The sequence below is a fragment of the Podarcis melisellensis genome (assembly GCF_964234715.1).
Source record: "Podarcis melisellensis genome assembly, chromosome: Z".
Taxonomy (NCBI): Eukaryota; Metazoa; Chordata; class Lepidosauria; order Squamata; family Lacertidae; genus Podarcis; species Podarcis melisellensis.
In genome coordinates this window covers 7,704,221-7,726,304 of record NC_138547.1, presented here as the reverse complement: position 1 = coordinate 7,726,304, position 22,084 = coordinate 7,704,221, and the positions used below count along the sequence as shown (strand labels likewise).

General features: G+C 45.1%; 1 protein-coding gene across 1 annotated transcript in view; it reads left to right on the top strand.

Moving 5' to 3' along the window:
* The window catches only part of PAPPA (pappalysin 1), a 236,094-nt gene that overhangs the window by 45,625 nt on the left and 168,385 nt on the right, over positions 1 to 22,084 (top strand). The window contains exons 3-5 of the mRNA XM_081896277.1: positions 9,207 to 9,352; positions 17,391 to 17,684; positions 19,951 to 20,143. Coding sequence (XP_081752403.1) covers positions 9,207 to 9,352; positions 17,391 to 17,684; positions 19,951 to 20,143 — 633 coding nt within the window. The remainder of the gene's footprint in view (positions 1 to 9,206; positions 9,353 to 17,390; positions 17,685 to 19,950; positions 20,144 to 22,084) is intronic.

Here is a 22,084-nt window from a genome sequence, read left to right as displayed (position 1 = left end):
TGAGTCTGGCTGCTTTGGTTCTCTTTGGCATCGGCCCATTTGAGTGACATTACATCCTCCATCACGGGACCCAAATAACCTTGAGAGGATGATGGGTGGCTCACAGACCATGCTGAAGAAGGGGGGCTTGAGGTGCCTACCAGCAGTTGTTTGGTGCTATGCTAGCAAACACGGTAACCGCAACATAAGAGGCTGAGTGGAAGAGCACACACTTTGCAGGCAAAAGGTCCCAGGTTCAGTGCCCGGCCTCTCCAGGTTGTACTGGAAAAGCTCCCTATCTGAAACCCTAGAGAGCCACTGCCGTTCAGTGTTGGTTGTATTGAGCCAGGTGGGCTTTATATAAGGCAGCTTCCTGTGTTCTTTTTTTGAAATCATGAGGGCTTGATTCTTACTTCATTTTATGGAAAATACCATGGCTCCATAGAGCACTTGCTTTTTATAAAGAAAGTCCCTGATTCAATCTACAGAGAATAACTGCCTGTCAGTGTAGACAGTACTGAGCTACATGGACAAGGGATATCACTCAATATAAGACAACTTCCTATGTTTCTACACCTGTTCTGATTTTCTCCCCCACTCATCTTCATTTATTTATTCCAAATTCTAGGATTATGAGAGGAAGGGAAGACTTTTCTATCCATACCATACTTCATTTTTAAACTGGTCTGCTTTTTTATAAACTGAAAAGCTTTTGATGTTGAAACCCGCTCAGACCACATGCTTAAACATCTATTTGTTTTACAAAAATGTGTCTACCACTTTCTCAACCATAACAGGTTACAAAACAGAACCACCCTTAAAAATAGCATTACAGTGGAACCTCAGGTTACATACGCTTCAGGTTACAGACTCCACTAACCCAGAAATAGTACCTCGGGTTAAGAACTTTGCTTCAGGATGAGAACAGGAATCGTGCGGTGGCAGCGCAGTGGCGGGGGGAGGCCCCATTAACTAAAGTGGTCCCTCAAGTTAAGAACAGTTTCAGGTTAAGAACAGACCTCCGGAACGAATTAAGTTCTTAACCCGAGGTACCACTGTATAGGCAGATGGTACAGACCAGGGCTGGGGCAACTTGATAAAGCCAGGGGACCAGATCCTTATCTTCTACACACACACATACCTGGCCAAGTCTGGAAGGTAAGTAGGCCTGTGCACCTGTCAGTCACCTGATGCCAGAGGTGGTGAGCAATATGGCCTTGTGGGCTAAATGGCCTGTCGGCTGGATGTTCCCAACCAGGCCCTTACAGTGACAGATACTATAAAATTGATACAGATGTTGGAGAAGATATATGCATATATGTGTTTCAGTATTGTTATCTTCCTGGTCTGAGGCAATTATTGAGGCAAGAGAAAGAAGCTTCTCCCTTAACCTGTCTGCCTTCAGAATACTAGATGCTGTGTGGCTGGTACTGTCTTCCCTTTCAGACAACTGTCCAGACAGCATCTGCCAGATGTGGCCAGGTCCTGGGGCGAAGGGGAATGGAGCAATAATTGCTGGTTTTGCCAGACATTCAGCACACACAGATTGAGCCTACTGTATGTGATACATGTTTATTTGCAAGCAAGTTGCACTGTGTTCAGGTTAAATCTGTGCAGAATAGTAGCCTGAGAGCTCCTCCTCCTCACCTGCTGGCCACCATTTCAGTGGCCCACCATTGCCATTTTCTTGCTGAAACACACTCTAAGCATTGCCTGTGGGCACTGTGTCTCATGTCTGGAACTCTCTGGCACAATATGTGGCAATGACCGCTAGCTTAGGTGGCTCTCCAATGGGACTGCCTGAGGCTCCATCAGCACTATACATACAAAGCACTATTATACCACTTTAGGCAACTGTAGGCTCCCCCCCACCCACCCACCCAGGAATCCTGACAACTAAGATTTTTTAAAGATGCTGAGGGTTTTTGGGATACCCCTATTCCATTCCCAAAGCTGGAGTCCCCAGCGCCCTTTAATAGTCAATCCCTTTTCCCAGGGAATTTGGGGAATGTTAGCTTTGTGAGGGGAATAGGGGGCCTCCTAAATCCACTACAGTTCCCATAATCCTTTGGCAGAAGCAGCGACTGTCAAAGTGGTCTAATAGTGCTTTGTTGAAACTGTTAATAACATTTTTAAAAATAAAATAAAATAAAAATAATAGTGCTTTGAATGCATGGTATGGATATGGCCTTACTGAATATATAGAACACATCTGGAAACTCTTCAGTCAGTGCTTGAGTCCCACAAGGAAAAAGGTGGGGTGTTAATAATAATAATCAGTGATTTTTTTTCTCTAAGAAAAATGGTGCCGGTACGAATCATAATCCTTTCCCCAACTCCCACCGGCCTTTTCTCTCTCTCTGACATGTACTCTCTCTCTCCTGTCCCCCCTCAATTAATTAAAGCCCCACTTTGTGCACCCCTCCCGCTTCCTCAACCTCCCCCCCTACTTTGCCCCATCTGCTCTTCACACCCACTCCTCCTGTCCTCTCCCTTCTTCTCCCTTCCCCTCCTCCCAGCCACCAGCCACAACCCCTCTGTGCTCAACTCAACGGCTTGCTCCAACCACAGAATGGAGGATGGCGGCACTAGCAGTAGAGGCTTCTGCCTCCTCCCCCTTCTCTTTCTCCCTTCCTTCGCTCCTCTGTCCCCATCCCACAGACATGGAAAGAGTGAGCAGAGATGAAAGGGAAGTGGTGCTCGCGCTTACCTGGCTGCTCATGGCGCAGTGAGGCAGTGACATGGCAGTGCGTCCAGGGGGAGAGCATGAATTGTGGGGGCAGCAGAAGGGGAACAGCGCAACCTGTTGACTGAGTGTGGCAACTACAGCTCTGAACAAGAGCCCTCTTTTTCTTGCCACTGCGGCTTCAACCTACTTTTTGCAACCCCCCTTTTAGCCATGGTTGTTTGCTTGTTCTCCCGACCTTCCATTTACCTTATTACAATATTTTTTTTTGGGGGGGGAGGTGATGGCACTGTGTACCACTAAGTACAGTAGTACCTCTGGTTGCAAACGGGATCTGTTCCAGAGGCCCGTTCGCAACATGAAAAGAACACAACCCTCTGTGGCACGTCTGCACATGCGCAGGTTGCGATTCACTGCTTCTGTGCATGCGCGTGATGCCATTTTGCGCTTCTGCATGAGCGGCGAAACCCGGAAGTAACCCTTTCTGGTACTTCCGGGTCACTGCAGGACGTAACCTGAAAGAACATAACATGAAGCGGATGTAACATGAGTTATGACTGTACTGCCAGAAAAAAGCACTGATGATGATGATAGCTGCCATTAGATTCATGGCAGATAGGCTTGTCAAGGGTTATTAGTCTTGACAGTAAACTAAAAACTCTGTTCAGAGCCAGTAGACATCTGCATACCTGGTTCGAGGGCAGAGGTGGTGGACAATGTTTTGACCCAAGGGACACATTCCTTTCTGGGCAATCTTTCAGGGGACACATGACAGAAACAGGCAGGGCCAGAGGCAAAAGTGGATATGAGCAATGACTGTAAACTTTATCTTTGTTTCTACACATGCTCTCTCTCTCTCTCTCTCTCTCTCTCACACACACACACACACACACACACACACCACTTCTGGGTCATCAAGAGACATTAGTAGAGTGCAGCAAGGCAAAAACATTCAAAGTAGGGTGTGAAGCCAGAATCTTGATGGGTGTTGCTGGAGAGTGGGTATGTGGGCTAGGGAGGGTAGATAGAGATTTATGGAGGGCTGCTGTTGATGTCCAGGCCTGAAGTGCTGGGACTCTGTGCTAGGCAGCCAGAATGAAGCCCTTATTGGAAGTATCTGTGGGAAGCCAGATGTTGGATCAAATGGTCCATTGGTTGAACCAGAGGGGCTCTTTTTGCATTGTTCACATGTATGCAACATCTGGTGATGAAGCTGTGAAGGTGGAACGCAACATGGACAGAGGTTTCAAATGGACACTCAGGGAAACCTCTCTTCCTTTCATTCTTTATAAGATTTTTTTTAAGCCAATGCTTAAATATCATCAGAAAAACCTATGTGTTTGTCACAGAGAGCACAGGGCGACAGTGGCTATGAGAACTGGGTTAATCGTCACAGAGCTGCATCCTTCAGGATAGATCTGTGACTGCTTGCCTCAAGATAAATGTTAGGAAACAACCCCTACCCAAAAACAATGGTATCCCTGAGGAGATGGCTTTTCTCCATGATTCAGCAGAAGGAGGCTTGGGGACACCCAGCCTAGAGATATTTTGAAATCAATGACTTCTGTGAGAGACAGGGGGAGGAGAGAAACGATAATGCTATTGTGGAAACGCATGTCTGTTTTCCATTGGGTAGTCCTTGGGGGGATGAGTGGAAGCCTCTGGTCCTTAGCCAGCTCCCGTGGTCTCTCTTCCTTCTGGGAAGGGAATTTTCACAAAGAATTCAAGGAACCCAGCTCAGTGGAACAGAGGAGCAAACGGTTCATGAGAGCACCACGTGTAACAGGCGAAAAGACATGCACGGCTTGCCAAGAGAGAGAGGTGGAAGAATCCAAATGTTTCCCATCCTTGGAGATTTTTTTTTGCCCTAGAGAGTGCAGCCCCCTTCATTAGTATGTTTTCCAGTTGCCCCATTTCAAACAAAACAAAATGGAAAAAAATAAAATAAGCTTTGGGAAATTGTGCTGTCTTGCACAGTGTTCTATCTGGAAAGAGGCATTGTGCTTAAAAACAGAATCTGTCACACCTGGCTTCCAACCTGAATTTTGCAAGCCTGTATTTCTAGCATAGTTTCTGGGTCAGAACTTGTCATGACAAAATATGCTTTAGTGTCAGATTCTGAAGAAATAGTTATGGATTTATTTTTTTTCATCCAGACAAATGGAACTTTGCCAGATTTTTTTTAAAAAAAACAATGGGTTGTTTTATTTCCCCCTCTCCTGTTTTTGTTTGTTTGTTTAATTTGCAAAATTGCACAATGGTTCAATGGGAATCTGCTAGGAAAATAGGAAGCTGCCTTATCCTGAATCAGACCATTGATCCATCTAGCTCAATACACTGCCAGTTACTACACGGGTTGGCAGCTGTTTTCCAGGATTTCAGGCAGAGCTGTCACCCAGTCACAATCTCTCAGCTTAGTCTTACCTCACAGGAGGGCTGTGAGTATAAATTTGGGGTGAGGCGAGTGAGACATGCTTGCCGCCCTGAGCTCCTTCGAATGAAATGTGAGATAGAAGTGCCTACACTGGGAGGAGGTTGTGATGTGACAATGGATTATTTACTTTCCTGCTACAACCTACACAAACCCCTCAGTCTGTAACTGATACTCTCCTCCAGGGGCCTCTTACCAGGGGAGTTTTGGCAGGTTGTGACAAAAGAAAGGGCCTTTTCAGTGGTGACTCCCTGCTTGTGGAATTCTTTTCCCAGTAAGGTCCACCTGGCACTATCCTTAATGTACATTTATCACCAGGTATAAGGTATCTCTTGTCCTAGACATTTCACGGTTTAGTGGTTGTTGTTTTTTGCTGTTGAATAAAGGTAAAGGTAAAGGTACCCCTGCCCGTACGGGCCAGTCGTGTCCGACTCTAGGGTTGTGCGCCCATCTCACTCAAGAGGCCAGGGGCCAGCGCTGTCCGGAGACACTTCCGGGTCACGTGGCCAGCGTGACATCGCTGCTCTGGCGAGCCAGAGCCGCACACGGAAACGCCGTTTACCTTCCCGCTGGTAAGCGGTCCCTATTTATCTACTTGCACTTAGGGGTGCTTTAGAACTGCTAGGTGGGCAGGAGCTGGGACCGAAAGACGGGAGCTCACCCCGCCGCGGGGATTCGAACCGCCGACCTTACGATCGGCCAGTCCTAGGCGCTGAGGTTTTACCCACAGCGCCACCCGCGTCCCCTTTTGCTGTTGAATATTTTGCCTCTATTTAAGTAGGTCTGTTTTATGGGTTATTACATATGTTTTATTGTAATGTATTTCTCTTTTATTCTGATGTTATGATTATTTATTTATGAATCACTTCTCATGAGGCATCCTGAAGCAATATGTAATATAATTTTTTTTAAAATGGAAAAATGTTGTGTGTTGTTGTTTTTTAAAAAAACAACAACAGTTAAAACAATTGCATATATTATGTATTATAATGTATTAAATGTCTATACCACTCTTCATCCGAGGATCAGAGGGCACGATTATATATCTGTATCACCTATAATTTTCCTTTGTTTTTTTATTATTGTTAATTTCTGATAGTGCTCTATTACTGTTAGTTGTAGAAAAGAAGTTATACACAGAGGGGTTATGGTGAAAAGAAAGGGAGACAGTATGAGAGACAGGCAAGAATGGGTTTTCCTCAGGGTGTGAGGCTGAAGAAGGGGAAAACTTCTCAGGTGAGAGCTGGGGAGAGTCACCTCTTTGTATGTGGATTGAAGATTAGGATAGAATTAGAATAGGGGGCTGTGTGTTTGTTGCTATTTCTATTGTCTTTCTCCTCTCTTTTCTTTTGTTTTTTCTCTTTCTTTCTTTCTTTCTTTCTTACTTCATTGCTTCTAGATATAATTTTATTATATTGCGAAAAAATAATAAAAATTTCTGGAAAAAATGCAGTTTATGTATGTGCTGTTGTGGTTTTAAACTGCAAGTCAGTGCAAGTCTAATACAGTTACTAACTGGGGCAAAGATTTTAATTTAGAAGGCTTGTAGGAACATCTTTAACAGGCACCAAAAATAAAATGGAAATATTTTTTGTTTTGTTTCCAGAGGCTCTTTAAATGGCAAGTGAGTATTAAGCTGCATTTATCGCTGTTGTTACATTATGTGATGCAAAACAACAGCAGTTCATTGTGAGAGTTTGATGGGCTCCTGTTGGTGCCACACGCTTCTTGAGTCTGAGCACAGAGTATCTGATACCCTCAGCAATCTCCCATGAGGTGCTTGTCTGCGTTGCTAATGAGGCATCAAGAGAGAAATGACAGGTTGATGTCCTTGTGCTACTAAGACTAGCTTTGACTTTCTGGATATGTGTTTTATCTGCTTCTATTATTATTATTATGGAGGGAGAGGATCCTTAATAAAATCTATGGGTCATGACTCCCTCTAAGTTGAGCCAAATCAACCCCTCTGTAGCCTTCTAAAAGCAGTTGCTATGAGAGCTGTCTCCAAAGGCATGAGGGTGGGGGGGGCCTTCCCTCCCCTCCCTCCTTGCCTCTCTCTCCCCCCCCCCACCTTCCCCAGTAATTTGAGTCTTGGTTTCACCTCTACTGCAGGTTTCAAAATGCACTCTTACCTTACAGAACTAAGAGTGAGGGCTCAGCTGCATGTTGATCACATTTTGAATTCTTGTGCTGAATTTCCATGTTTGACCAAGCGGGGATTTTTCATTGAGCAGGGGTGTGGAAATAGCAATGGCTATGTTGTTCTGGTGTTTTCTCCCCCCCCCTTTTTTTTTTGTCCAAGTGTTAGAACACAATGCATTTAGCAGCAGAGAAGGGAGTGAGATGTAGGCAGCCCCAAAGAGTTGACCCCATTACACACTTAGCAATGAATGCATTGGAGGATGGGGATTGGGGCTTTGTGCCCATGACATGCTCCCATCAGCACATTGCCCCAGCCCTGATAGGGCCAACTGCTGACAGCTGCCCTGGGTCAAACAACCAGTGCCTGATAGCTAGCTGCCATTTTAATTTCCCACCATGCCTCCTAATGTAGCGTTACACTTGGGCAGGGAACCCTCTTCCCTGAGAGCTGCATTCTAAGGACCACATGCCAAGGGTGGGTGGGGCCGGGGGGAAAGGGGGAGGAGCAATGCATGTAAAGTTTTACCTTTGTACAATAGGTCAACCACCACCACAAATCTTTATTACGGTCATTGACCAGTACAATAGGTCAGTCTCTATGCTGCATCTGGGCAAGCAAAAGGCATTACCAGAGTTCAACGACACATTCCAGACTGGCAGAAACTCACAAGGGGAGGGTGCAAAGCAGGGAAAGTGAGGTTTATGGCTTGGTGAAAGTTCTGAAAGCCAGATAGAGAAGTCAGGATAGCCCCCAGGTTCTGAGGTTCCCCACCCTGCTCTAGTGCATTGTGGGTGCCCTGCAGTTGATGCTATATCGTAGGGCATTGTTAGAACATAAAGCAGTTTTAATTTCCCACATTGCACATGCTGGCTAGAGGGCACTAGGTTGGTGTAGGGTGCCTGAACAACATCTTCATGCACACACCAGCACTGATGTGAGCTCTGTCCTTTTAGCTGGGAAGGCTGTGTTTTGCAATATTATCACTTAACACTGAGAAACACGCACATTATTCAGATAATAATATGAGCCTGTGGAGTTTAGGGCAAGTCAGGGAGCACGAACATGACCCCAATGCCATCCACTGCATGCATTCACAGAACATGAGAAAGGGGTTTTAGGGACCCAGGTAGTCTTAGTGAGCTAATGCACAAAGACTGAGCTAGGAGCAAAGGGGGATCCCCCCAGGCTGAGTCATCTTTCCATTTATGAGATGGCAATTTCCCAAATGAGTCAGTGATCTGAGCCGCTGGTTGCATTCTGAAGTGGTATAGTGCCTATAGCCATTATGCAAAAAGAAATAGGTCTCAGTTAGCTTACTCCAAGTGATTGTGGGCAGGACTGTCAGTAATCACACAGTAGCCCTTGGCTCACAGTCACATCAGATCAGGGCAGGCTTATACATGATTAGATTCTCTTCCATCCTTTTAAATAAATAAATAAAATTTGTTTGTTTTTAACGTTCCATAAACAGAAAAGCAGCATGTCTGGGATAATTTTATCTTGCGTCTCTTCTTCCTGATAAACTAGACTCTTTGTGAAAGTGTTTTCCTTCCTTCCTTCCTTCCTTCCTTCCTTCCTTCCTTCCTTCCTTCCTTCCTTCCTTCCTTCCTTCCTTCCTTTAAAATACCAGAGCATTCAATCTGTAGCCCAAGTACAGATTTACCTCTTCAGTGAGATTCAAGGTGACACAGCTGAAAGGTATGGGGTGATTTGAACCTGGAAACACTGTGGCTCTTCTATGGGTGATTTTTCATCATTCCCATTGGCACTCCCATTCTGGTCAAAATGTAGCCTTGTGATTGCTGGATCTTCCCAAAGGGGGAAAAAAAAGATGGGGAGAGGGTCTCACAATTCTACACCAGCCCAATACCCATTCTGATGTTAGCTCATATTATGAGACTTTTGTCTGTTTTGAGGGGGTCGCTTCTCATTTATGTGATATTTTCTCATCTTTCTTTCTGTTGCAGAGCTTATTTAGATGTCAAAGAACTTAAGAACAGGCTCCAACTGGATGGCTCAACACATCTCAACATCTTCTTTGCTAACAGCTCTGAAGAAGAGTTGGCAGGTGTAGCTACCTGGCCGTGGGACAAGGAAGCTTTGGTACACCTGGGTAAGTCACACCAGAAGAGCTCCACAGTATCAGGTCAAACAACATCCTGTTCTCACAGTGGTCAGCCTGATGGCTCTGGGAAGTTCATAGGTAGACGACAAAGGCAACAGGCCTTTCTTACTGTTATGCATTAGAACATTAGAAAAGTCCTGCTGGATCGGGTCAATGGCCCAGTCTCGGCAGCATTCCATTCTCATGTTGGGCAATTATATGCCCTTAGGGGAGAGAAATGATACAGCCAATGCAAGAGAATTAGAATCAGAAAGCCTGGTAGGTTCTCTTGTAGATCTTTGGGCCCTTAGCCCATGAGTCTCAGGTTGGGAGTCCCAGCATTGCAATTATCTGACCCAAGCATTGCTAGAGGTGGGATAATTAGCCAAATCATCTCCCTATGAACTTAAGCAGAGTTCTAGATCAGGCCAGAGGCTCATTTAATGCAGCATCCTTTCCTTGCCCAACTAGATGACCATGGGAAGCCCACAAGCAGCACTTGAGCACAACAGCAATGCGTTCCTCACCTGTGATTCTCGGCAACTGAAGAGGCAGACCTTGAAAAGGGAGAATCTCCTCCCTGTGGACTGCTCCTTGTGGCAAAGAAGAAAGGACAGGATGCTCTTAACCTTTATCCTGATTTCTTATCATTTGCAGTCATAGTGTTAAGTAGTCCACTGAATAATAATAATAATAATAATAATAATAATAATAATAATAATAATAAAAACAATATTCACCATTCCTCGCTTCCTGGCTTACAACCAGGAAAATATTAGATTACAAACCCCAAACACTTTACAGTATTTCTCAAATGATGTCAAGATAAAAGTATTTCACCTTTTTCAAAGAAGTTGCTTCTGAGGGCATCTTCTCCACATGTGGAATTTGCAAAGGTTTTTGAGTGAGGGAACACGTTGTTTTAGTGGGGGAGATGTAACACTGTGACTTATTAACCTCGCAATTGTTGCTCGCAATGCAGGCAGCTGATTTCCTTGTCCCACTTGGGTGTCCCTGAAGAGCTGTATGTCAGGCTGTAAGGTGGGAGCAGCCAATCATGGGCAGTCATAGACTGCTAGGTGGAAGTTTCAACTAGGTGAGAAGGCATGTCCTTAACTAACCTAGGGTTTGAGGATATGTGTCCATATTGGAGAAGCTAGTTGGTTGACTAAGAGCCTCAGTGGTGTTCTCTGGAGGCTTCACCCCGGGCAAAATTCCTGGCTAAATGCCCTTTGTTTCACCACTGGAAACCCCTAATGGATGTCACCTGGAGTTTCATGGTGGGGGAACAGCCAGATGGGGCCAGGCTAAAGCATCCAGTTTGTGGGTGGAGAAATGGCAGGGGAGTGGTTTTAACCAATTTTCAGAGGGTTAACAATTTGGGGGTGAGGAAAACTCACCATCTCCAGAGGGCCTTTGGGCATATTCTCCCCCCTCTCCCTCTCCCTCTCTCTCTCCCTCTTTCTCTCCCTCTCCAAAGCCCCTGAGAATGACATGGCATGATGAAATGACATGATGGGGGGTTCTGGAGGTGGGTAGGAATGGCCTGGAACCCTCACTCACAACAGCTGGCTTACAGTATTTAGACCCATCAAATGATAAAGCATCCATGCTTAATGTTGCAAAATCCCTTTACAGGTGGTATCACAGGGTCAGCTAAGGAAAGACTGCAAAAATGACTCTATTAAGGGTGATAGAGATAAGTCCTTCTGAATTATTTATATCCTGCTTTTATATAGCTCCCAACCCTATATGATAATCAGCTTCATGGCTGAGTGGGCATTAGAACCCTGCTCTCCCATGTTCTGGTCCAGAACTCTAAGTACTACACCATACCGCCTCCAGTGGTGTGTGGGGGGGGGGGGAAAGGCTAAGTAAACTTCAGCGTGTGCTGATTAACTTAGAAAAAGCATATTAGGTCAGCGATCAGGGATGATGGGACAAACATAGGAATCTGCTTTATGCAAAGGCAAACCATTGGTCCACCTAGCTCAGTGCTGCCTACACTGACTGGCAGTGGCTCAAGCCACAGCTTCTCTCAGTCCTGAGGGATGGGTCATTGTTCAGTGGTGGAGCATCTGCTTTGCCTGCAGAAGGTCCCAGGTTCAATCACCAGCAGCTCCAGATAAGGCAGAGAGAGACACCCTGGATAGCCACTGCTAGTCAGCATAGTTAATTCTGAGCTAGATGTACTGTACCAGTAGTCTGACTTAGGAACATAGGACGCTACCAGCGCCTCACACTAACTCATCAGCTGCAACACAACTCCTTTCATGCTATGTATTATTATGCCTCCTACATTTTCAGTAATGCACTAAAGCACTAAACCAGGAATGAAAGAAACTCTCATTTTTGCCTGGATGTGGAAGAGAAGCTGGCCCCCCACCTGGGCAAACTTCAGAGGCAGAGCACCACTCACAGAGGCGTAGCGTAGGGGTACATGGGGGCTGTGGCCCTGGGTGCAATTTTGTGAGGGGATACAAACAGGTGCCTTCACTGGAGCCCGGCTCTGTGCAAGAAGGAGCTGTGCCTTTTTGCTCATGCCTGCCCACTGTCTTCAGTTGCAGGGTGCCTTCAGTTGCAGGGTGCACATGGCTGCAGCTGCTCTGCTGCTAGGTCAGGCCTGCCCTGCCCACGGAGGGCAGGAGGAGAATGGGTGGCAGCTTCCCTGCCCCTCTCCCCCCTTGGACTGTGGTGCATGGGATAGTATCCTCCATGCCTCCCTTGGGTGAGCCCCACAAGCCCACCCCTGGCAGCAAGGACATATGCTCTGCTGCTGACTTGTCACTTCCAGGGATCCTTCCAACATCTGCATTTTCTCACTTCCCCAAGATCCTTTTGGGGCAGTAATAGATGTAGCACCTCACTTCTGTCAGTTGGGATGCACTGGAAGGCAGAGAGGATGTGGGCCACCAGACGGACCTCTGCAAGCAGGTGGTGTGATTCCCCCCCCCACCTGCCCCATCACATCCTTGAATCTTTCCCCTCTGAAAATCAGCCATAAATATGCCCCAAATTAATCACCTGCAAGTGTGGAGGAGGGCTTTTTGTTTTGGCCTTTGCTCTTTCAGAGAAGTAGCCTTCAGGAGTAGGTGCCAGGTTTGTAGAACTAAAAAGGAAGGATGTAGGTCAATGTTAGAGTACCTGCTTTGCATGCAGAAGGTTCTAGATCCAATCTCTAGTGTCTCCCGGTAGGGCTAGGAGAGAGCCACATCTAGAACCCTGGAAAGCCACTGCCAGTCTGTGCAGACAATCCTGAGCTAGAGGGACCAATGGTTCTGGTTCAGTGTAAGGCAGCCTCTTCTCTTCTTAATGGCCATAGCTCAGTGATAAGGGAACACCAGATATCGGGAGATGAAGAAGACTTCAGCCTGAGATATTGGGGGACCATGGGCTCATCCACACTTACCTTTGCTCCACATTTCTATGCACAGGTCTAGGATTTCCAGGTCCATGCCCAAGTGCTTGTTTTTTGTTGTTTTTTTGCCCTGGACACTTTCCCTATAAAAACCTGCTGTTTACTGCTAAATCAGAACAAACGGCAATTTCAGTGTTAAAGAGCAAGGGGGAAGTGGTGGGCCAAAAAAAGAAAGAAAAAGCATTGGTATGTGGACTGGGAAAGCAGGGGCCCATGCCTAGAAAGCATGGGGCAAAAGGTAAGTGTGGATGAGCCCAATACTGGCCTGGGTGGACCACTGATCTGCGTCAGTGGAAGCTGCTTCACATAGAAAGAGACAAAGTCAGAGACAGGAGTATGAGGAGGGTGCTGGGGAACCACTCCCCCAGCAGAGTACATAATGTTGAGCTTGTTGGACCAGTGGTCAGATTCAGTGTTAAGATGCTTCATTTGTACCAACAGGGAGTGAGGGGAGAGAGGGAGAGGGCTTGACAAATGAATTGAAGACTTTGGGGAGCCATTGTCCCAATGGCATAGACAATACTGCATTAGTTGGACCTGTGGTCTGACTCAGTATATAACACTTTATTTGGGAGAAGAGAAAGAGGTGAGTTTGAGAGATGCTTGGGAGAGTCAAAAGAATGTCATGAAAGGAGATGTGGAAGACCTCTTCCTTAGACTCTAAGGAATCACTGTCCCAGCAAAATAGGCAATTCTGAGCCAGTTGGTCCAGCTAGACCAGTGGGCTGACTTGGTATAAGGTGCTTTGTATGTACAATCACAATCACACAGAGAGAGATGAGCTTGAATGGGAGAGCTGAAGGGCTGGCATGCAGCTTGGGAACAGAAGCAGGCTTTTTTATTTCAGATAACTAGATTTTTTGGCTAATTGGTGTTGTACTCTCCTGTAGCACCTCCTGCTGGACCAGTCATAGGTATTTTCCACTGTCTCTTCTCTTGATTTCAACTAATCTCTTAATGGTCCAAAATAGTACCTTTTAGAACCTTGGATTCAGTTTCTTTGGGGGGTTTTTCTATATAAAAGTGAGTGCAAGAGTAATCATCACAAGAAAATATAATCAGTGGACAGTCTGAAGTTGACTCATCCCCTCCCCAAATAAGGCAATAGGAGAAAAAATTAATTTCCTGTTTTACAAGCCCTCACTGCCCACCTTTTCTCCTTCAGCAAGAACTTTGCTGCTTAATCTTTCTATACTCTTTTTCTTTCTATAAATCCAATATGTATTTAATAAGAAAAAATAAGATGAAATATGCACCACTGTCCGGATCTTAGCTTTGGAATATAGATCATCTGGTTGAGGGAAACTATCTTTTTGGTGGGGAGATTGCAATTGATTTAGACTCTTGACAGCTGTGAAAAATATACATAACCTCCACCAAAAGAAGGGGGGGTCTAAAAAGGGAATAAATAAGAAAATCAAGCAACCTGCACAGTTGCCTTAAGCCCTGATGAAATTGAGCCAGCCTGTATTGTGATTTTTATCTCCTCACTTAGGGAGTGTTTTTCCAATATATCTAGTGATGGGTGGGGAGGAATGGTAGGGAGATAAGCTTTGAGATGGGTTTGCAGCAAAATAATCAACATGGATTCTCTCTTGCTGCTATTCATTCACACACACTGTCTAGTGGCAGCACCAAAGGAACAGCACATTGGGCACCTGCCAAAGCTCACACCTCAGCAAGGACCTCACAGTTGACCACTAGAGTCCCTTGACTGTCCTACTCCTCCTCGCAGTTGTCAACTGTTCACTTTCCCTATCCAAAGGTGTAATGGAATCATAGCATTCTGGACTAGATGAGCTATTGGACAGACTGAGCTGGCTCCTCTTACATTCTGATGTTCTTATGGCTGGAAAAATGAGAGGTTTTATTGACAGATCCACCAATCCTTTATCTGAGAAGTCTGTATTTTCTAGTACCTGGCAAAACACTGTCTCTGTTGTTTAAATGTATACTTATAATAGAATCATAGAATTGTGGAGTTGGAAGGGACCCCAAGGGTCATCTAGTCCCACCCTGTGCAATACAGGAATATCAACTAAACCATCCATGACAGATGGCCATCCAATCTCTTCAACCTCAGAGAGAGGAGAGTCCACATCTCCCAAGGGAGACTGTTTCACTTTTGAAGAACTCTTACTGTCAGAAATTTCTTCCTAATGTTTAGTCGGAATCTGCTTTCTTGTAACTTGAAGCCATTGGTTTGAATCCTACCCTCCAGATCAGGAAAAAAAACCAAGCTTGCTCCATCTTCCATGGGACAGCCCTTGAGATGGCTACCATCTCTCCTCTCAGTCTCCTCTTTTCCAGGCTAAACATACCCAGCTCCTTTAACAGTTTCTCATTAGGCTTGTTTCCAGTCCCATGATCATCTTGCTTGCCCTTCTCTGCACACATTCCAGCTTGTCAACATCCTTCTTAAATTGTGGTGTCTGGAACTGGACACAGTATTCCAGGTGTAGTCTGACCAAGGCAGAATAGAGTGGTACTATTACTTCCCTTGATCTGGACCCTATACAGTGGATGCTCGGGTTGCAAACGTCATCCATGTGGGATGCGCATTCGCAACCTGCAGCGTTTGCAACCCGCGTCTACACACACACACGGGTTGTGATTCGGCGCTTCTGCAATGAGAAGCTGCAATGAGCTAAGTTTGACTCCTATTGGTTGCTAACTTATTATTGATTAAAGCATTCCTTCCTCCCCCCAGCCCAGCCCAGCTTTTCACCTAATAGCTTATGCAATTTTTCCAATGGTAAACCTCCCACAAAGTCCCTATTTGCCCGATGCAGGGACATTTACAGGTTGCTCATATGACGCCTGCAGAGTTTTTCCCAATAGCAGCTTTGGGAGGGTGAGGCAGTAAAGTGGACTGAGAAAATGGTGCTGGAGATAGGATTTAAAAAGGCCACCCCAATGACCACCTTTTCTTGAATTGAATTCTCTTGCAGTTGTTGCCATTATTATTTTTACAAACCAAATAAAGGAGTGATCATGGCTCTTCTGCGTCTCATCTAGCACAGTTGTAACTAGGGCTTTTTCCCCCATCTGGAACTCACCAGAAGTTCCGGTATCTTTCAGGTGGGTGCCATTGCCATTTAAGAGAATAAAGCAGGCATTCATAGTGAGTTCCAGCACCTCTTTTTCTAGAAACATAGCACTGGGGATGACTTATCCTAAGATAAATCTGCCTTGTTTTGCTTGCCCACAGAAGAACATAATAAGAGCCCTGTTAGATCACATCAAATGTCAATGTAGTCTAGGATTTTTTCTCCCAACAGTGACCAACCAGATGCATCTGGGAAGTCCACAGGGAGAGTGAGAAGCTCATAGCCCTCCCCTGTTGTTTATGCCCCAGCAACTAGCATTCAGTGAAAATATACTTTCTCTGAACACCATGCCTATGTTCTCTCTCCACTGATGGAAGCGGCATGCTCTGCATACCAGTTGATGGTAATCACAAATGGGGAGAGACTGTTTCATTCAAGTCCTGTTTGTGGGCTTTTCACTGAAGCATCTGTGTGACCACTGTGAGAACAAGATGCTGGATTAGATGGACCTTTGTTCTGATCCAGCCAGGCTCTTCTTATGTTTATACGGTGGTACCTTGGGTTAAGAATTTAATTCGTTCTGGAGGTCCGTTCTTAACCTGAAACTGTTCTTAACCTGAGGTGCCACTTTAGCTAATGGAGCCTCCCGCTGCTGCCGCGCTGCCACAGCACGATTTCTGTTCTCATCCTGAAGCAAAGTTCTTAACCCGAGGTACTATTTCTGGGTTAGCGGAGTCTGTAACCTGAAGCGTCTGTAACCTGAAGTGTCTGTAACCCGAGGTACCACTGTATAATCATATTGGCTAATAACCTTTGAGAGACTTATCTTCTCCATGAATTTGCCCAACCCCCTTTGAAAGCCATTTATTGGTGGTCCTTCACTGAGTTCTGCTCCTACTTTCCTGCTATCACAGAATTATAGAGCTGGAATCATAGTGTATGAATCATAGTGCGTAAATAATGAATCATAGCATATGAATCATAGCGCTTGAATGATTCCATCACAGGAATCATAGGGGTGGAAGGGACTTTAAATGTCATAGTTGGCCATGCAACCTCTGCTTATAAACCTTCCACGTAGGAGATTGCATCACCTTTCAAGTCCGTCTGCCCTATTGTTGAACAGCTTGTACCATCAAGAAGTTCTTCCTAATGCTTAGTCATAATCCCGCTTTTTATAATTTGTGGGTCCATTATTTCAGTTCCTGGTCTCTTGCACAACAGAAATGAAATTTGCTCCACTATTATTCTGACAGCCCTTCAAATATTTGAGCATGATTATCATAGCCACATCTTAATCACCTCCAGGCTAAACATACCCAACTCCATAAACCTTTCCTCATTGGTGTTCTGGGCCATGAGGGCAAAAGTGGCACTGCCTCACCAACCCCAGTAAGGCCCCAGCTGTCTGCCTTCTTGCATACAGCCATTCAGGGGCTGGCTCTGTCTGTCATCGGCTGTGGCTCCACCTCCCATTGGCTTCCCCACCTTCCACTCTACCAGCCCCAATGGGAAACAGCCATTGCATGATGTTTCTGGATATATGAGTATAAAAACAACTATCTCTCTTTATTTACAGGGGGAATTGTGCTGAATCCTTCCTTCTATGGCATAGCGGGACACACCCATACAATGATCCATGAAATAGGGCACAGTCTGGGGCTCTACCACGTCTTCCGAGGAATCTCCGAGATCCTCTCCTGCAATGATCCATGCATGGAAACAGAACCTTCCTTTGAGACTGGTGACCTCTGCCATGACACAAATCCAGCTCCAAAACACAAGACCTGTGGTGATCCAGCCCCTGGGAATGACATGTGTGGTTTCCGTAGCTTCCAGGACACTCCATTTAACAATTTTATGAGCTACACAGGTACTCTGCCCTCCTTTCCTAGCTTTCTACTAGAGTTGGCCTTTTTCAAAATGCAAAATAAAGCAATCTTTAGAGTTTCTTATTCAGGCTTCAGTTTTTTGCAGCAAAGGTGAAATTTACCTGTTCAGGTTGATGCCAGTCAGTTAAGCACTTTCTAGAACATGTGAGACAGAGAACCAGTGCAATTATATTTCATTTGATCAGCTGGGCTTCAAAAATGTTGGTAGCACATGTGTTATAAACGTACTTACTAGGAAATAATCTCCACTGAAAACCTTGAGACTTAATTCTGACTTAGACAAGTATAGGATAGAGATGTGGAGAAACTTGAAAAAGTTTGCATTTAGAGGTGAACCTAACTAATTCACACTTTCCAAAACAATGCAGTATGTGGGGGTGGTCAGAGGTTTCAATCCTGCAACTGCAGCAGTGGGCCTTGGCCTTGGACTGTGGGGATGGAAGAGAGGAAGGAGGCTGCTGGGGAGCACATGGTTGCTGCTGAATGTAGAATAGATTAACTGGAGAGGAAGGCCTCCAGAGATACTATGGAGCAGAAGCATGTGGGGGGACGGACCTGGGTTGAGGCCCGTCCTGCTCCTTTTGATCCTTGCCACTTTTACTCAGGGCAGCTATAAGAAAATGTTTTCTAAGCTAAGTCAGAACAGAACAAGATGCAAGTGAGTTCCTTTATTTGTCCCAGTGGCCAAGGCAGTGATGACCAAACAGGACTGCACAGGCTACTATCTGTTTGGAAAGATTATATTGGATACTCACAGTGTATTTAATCATTGGTCCAAGCCAATTTTAAGGGGAATAAAAGCTGTATCCATCAAAAACTGTTCATGAACTGAATTTTCAGGGCCAAAAGGTTTGACTCAAAGAAAATGGGTAAGAGCAGTTAAAAAAAAAAATTAATGTGTTTGCGAGAGGTTGTTGTTTCTGTTTTAGCTACTTATCTGTGCTTTTGTCTTACATTTTTATCTTGTGAACTGCTTGAAATCTTTTGGTGAAGGACAGCAAAAAATAAAATAAAATAAATAATAAATGCACAAACCGAAAAGCAGCCTTCCTTCAAAATTTACCCTTCTCATTTTGCAATGCAGTTCTACAGCCAAGTCAAAATGCTTGTACTAGAGTAAAGTGTGTTTTAAAATACATATATTGGTGATAATAACATACACATATGCATTAAACTGGGGGAAAAGGCATATAAAATGTGTATATTAGGAGAAGTGTACACTAAGGTGCTGATGCATTTTCATTAGGGTTATTCAATTTTTAAAAAATCAGGACACTACTATGATTAACAATGAGAACTGAATTTAAGATTGGAAAAGTGAGAATCTGAAGGAAATTAAAATTTGCCATTCCCCACCAAGTATAGGGTCATGCCAACCTCTCTTGCCCAGGTTTCTGACTTTGCAGCAGTAGCACTGATGACTTACATGTTCTGGTTTATGCCTGCCCATCTGAATTCAGCACCTTTTAGAACAAAAGAAGAATGAATAAAGCAAGGGCTTTTTAATTCATTGAGCAAAGGGAAGTGTGGATGAATGATCATAAGTCCCTTCTTCATCCAGAACCTTATTCACTTCCCTCGCCCCACTTTTCTACCCATCCAAACTGCATTCCTTTAGGTAACTTAGCTGAGAGAAATGCATGAAGTGGGCAAGGCTACAAGAAGTCATGTGGCACTTACAAGGAGGGCGTTCCTCCCATCATCCCAATACTTTTGATTGGACCCTCCTATCTCATATTGTGTGATTGGCAGCAGATGTGTTTAAATTAGGGTTAGGGCTCTCATTGCCTTCAAGATGTTGCTGGACTACAACCTCCTGGCATCCCTGACCATTGGCCATACTAGCTTGGTGCTGATGGGAGTTGGTGTTGTACAACATCTGGAGGACCACAGATTGTCTATCCTGCATTTAAATGAAGGGCTTTGTGAGCAGTGCCTCTAATTTGCTCTGAAATTTCCCTTCCAGATCACTAGGTGGTAAAGAGAAAGGATAAATAAGTCTTGTGATCCAGTATTTAGTTTTTCTTTCTCTCATTTTTTCTTTCTTCAGTTGAGGCTGCTACTGGTCAGCTCTTTCTCCTGGAATGCCATGGAAGCTTGCAGTGTTACCCAGGAGAGCTTATAGAGCAGCCATGTTCACAGTTTAACTCTTTTTTATTTAACTCTTTCCCCCTCCCATCCCCTCTCTCCTCTCTTTCACATGTGCAACATTGTGTGACTTGTCTCCACCCTGCCTTATCCCCTCAGACGATGACTGCACCAACTCCTTCACACCCAACCAAGTGGCAAGGATGCACTGCTACCTGGACCTTGTGTATCAGAGCTGGCAACCTGTCAAGAAGCCTGCCCCCATCGCTATCACACCACAGATCGTGGACCGAATGGGGACCTTCATCACCCTGGAGTGGTTTCCACCCATAGACAGGCACTTCTTTGAAAGGTAAATTGGTGGGGACAATGCACACCTGTTTTTCTGACTTTGAAAGATGGGGATAGTAAATGGCAGTGGAGAAGCAATTAGTTGTTCAGATTAAGGTTATAGTTGGGGGGCTCATATAACTGGGCTAAAATCCCCTGCTCTCTTTCTTTTCTCCCTGAGAAAAGAAGACACTGTCTTTTTTGCTAGTTTATGGGATAGCGGGTGGGGAGAGGTTTATCTGGCCCACTGGTCTAAGTAGGTCTAGGAAGCGTCTTAATTTGGCTGGTTCTTCCCTGCAAGCCATGCCCTCCTGCCCTTCGCTTGACTATATATATGATGTCAGGAGTGGGGCAAGTAAAGACATAATTCCATTCCAAATGCAAAGTCTACAAGTGCCTATATGATTACCTCACATGGTGTAGCAGTTAGGACATGGGAGACCAGGGTTCAGATCCTCCCTTGGCCATGAGGCTCACTGGGTAACCTTGGGCTACTCAGTGCCTCTCTGCCTAATCTACCTCACAGAGCTGTTGTGGGATTAAAATGAGGAAGGGAAGAACTATGTGTGCCACTTTGGTTTCCTTAGAGAAAAAAGGTGGACCATAAAATAAATAAATAATGAAATGAAATGAAATGAAATGAAATAATAAAATAAAATAGCTTCTAGACTAGCAGGGCCTTCCTCAGAACCTACTGCAACTTAGCTGTGGGGGGAGCCTGTTTGGCCCCAGCTTCAAACTGCTGCCTCTGACAGTTCACTTTTTTCTTTCTCCCTTATAAGAGGCATTGATTGCCACCAACTTTGATGGCTTTAAAAGAGAATTACACAAATTCATGGAGGACAAGGCTATCAATGGCTATTAGCCACAATGGCTATGTTCTACCTCCTCTGACAGAGGCATCGTGACTGAATATCAGTTGCTGGAAACAGCAGGAAGAGAGAAGGCTCTTGTGCTTGAATCCTGCTTGTGGGTTTCCCACAGGCATCTGGTCGGCCACTGCGAGAACAAATTCTGGACTAGATGGACCATTGGCCTTAAGCCATCAGGCTTGTCTTAATTACTCTGCTTCCTTCACTTGATCCCCTGCCTTGTGGCAGCAGGGAAGGAAACAGAGGTGACGGCACACATTTCCAGATTCCCAGCAGGGATGTGATTCTATTTGTGTCCATTTCTGCTGGGATGGTGGCCCTGCCAGCAGGGGTCATGGAGGGAAGCCATAGAGATAGGCTCTTGGTCCTTTGGTGAGTGCTTAAGCTGGGCACTCAGATAAGCACAATCCTATTTCAGTCATCCTTCAGGATGCTTCTCTATCCCTACCATGCTATCACAGGGATTGCCAACTTTTGTTGCAGGGGGGAGGAGGGTGTCAGTGGACACATTTGGAATTTTGAGAAAGTGTAAAAAGAAAAAAGAAAAAGAGCAGACAAAGAGGATCAGAATGGTAAGGGCATGCCGCTCCCCAATCAGCTGCCCCAACAATGGGCTAAGACACATTTGTGTCAGTCACTATCACCCTTTGCTTAGAGGTGTCCAGTCCTGGAATCCAATAAAATGTGGACATCTCTAAGTGGTGGTGAGGGGATTCGATGCAGGAGAAGCTGATATGGATTCTTAAGTGACCTTTTTGGAGACCTTTTGTGGGAGGCATAGACAGTACTGGGGCACACACAACAGCACCCCTAGATGCCATTGGTAACCCCTCCTATATGATCTATGTAGTATTCATGATTGAACTGCATAGTCCCAAGGAAATGCTTGGAATCATTCATATGAGGAAAAGACCTTGGGTTGTGCCCAGTGCTAGAGTAGACTCATTGAAATTGATTTATATGACTAAGCTAGGCACATTAATTTCAGTTGGTTTCCTCTGAGTGGATCTTAGCTTAATACAATCCTTTATGTCTGAAGTGGCCTTTGGTTTTCCCTGCCTTCACCACTACTCCCCACTGCCACCATCTTT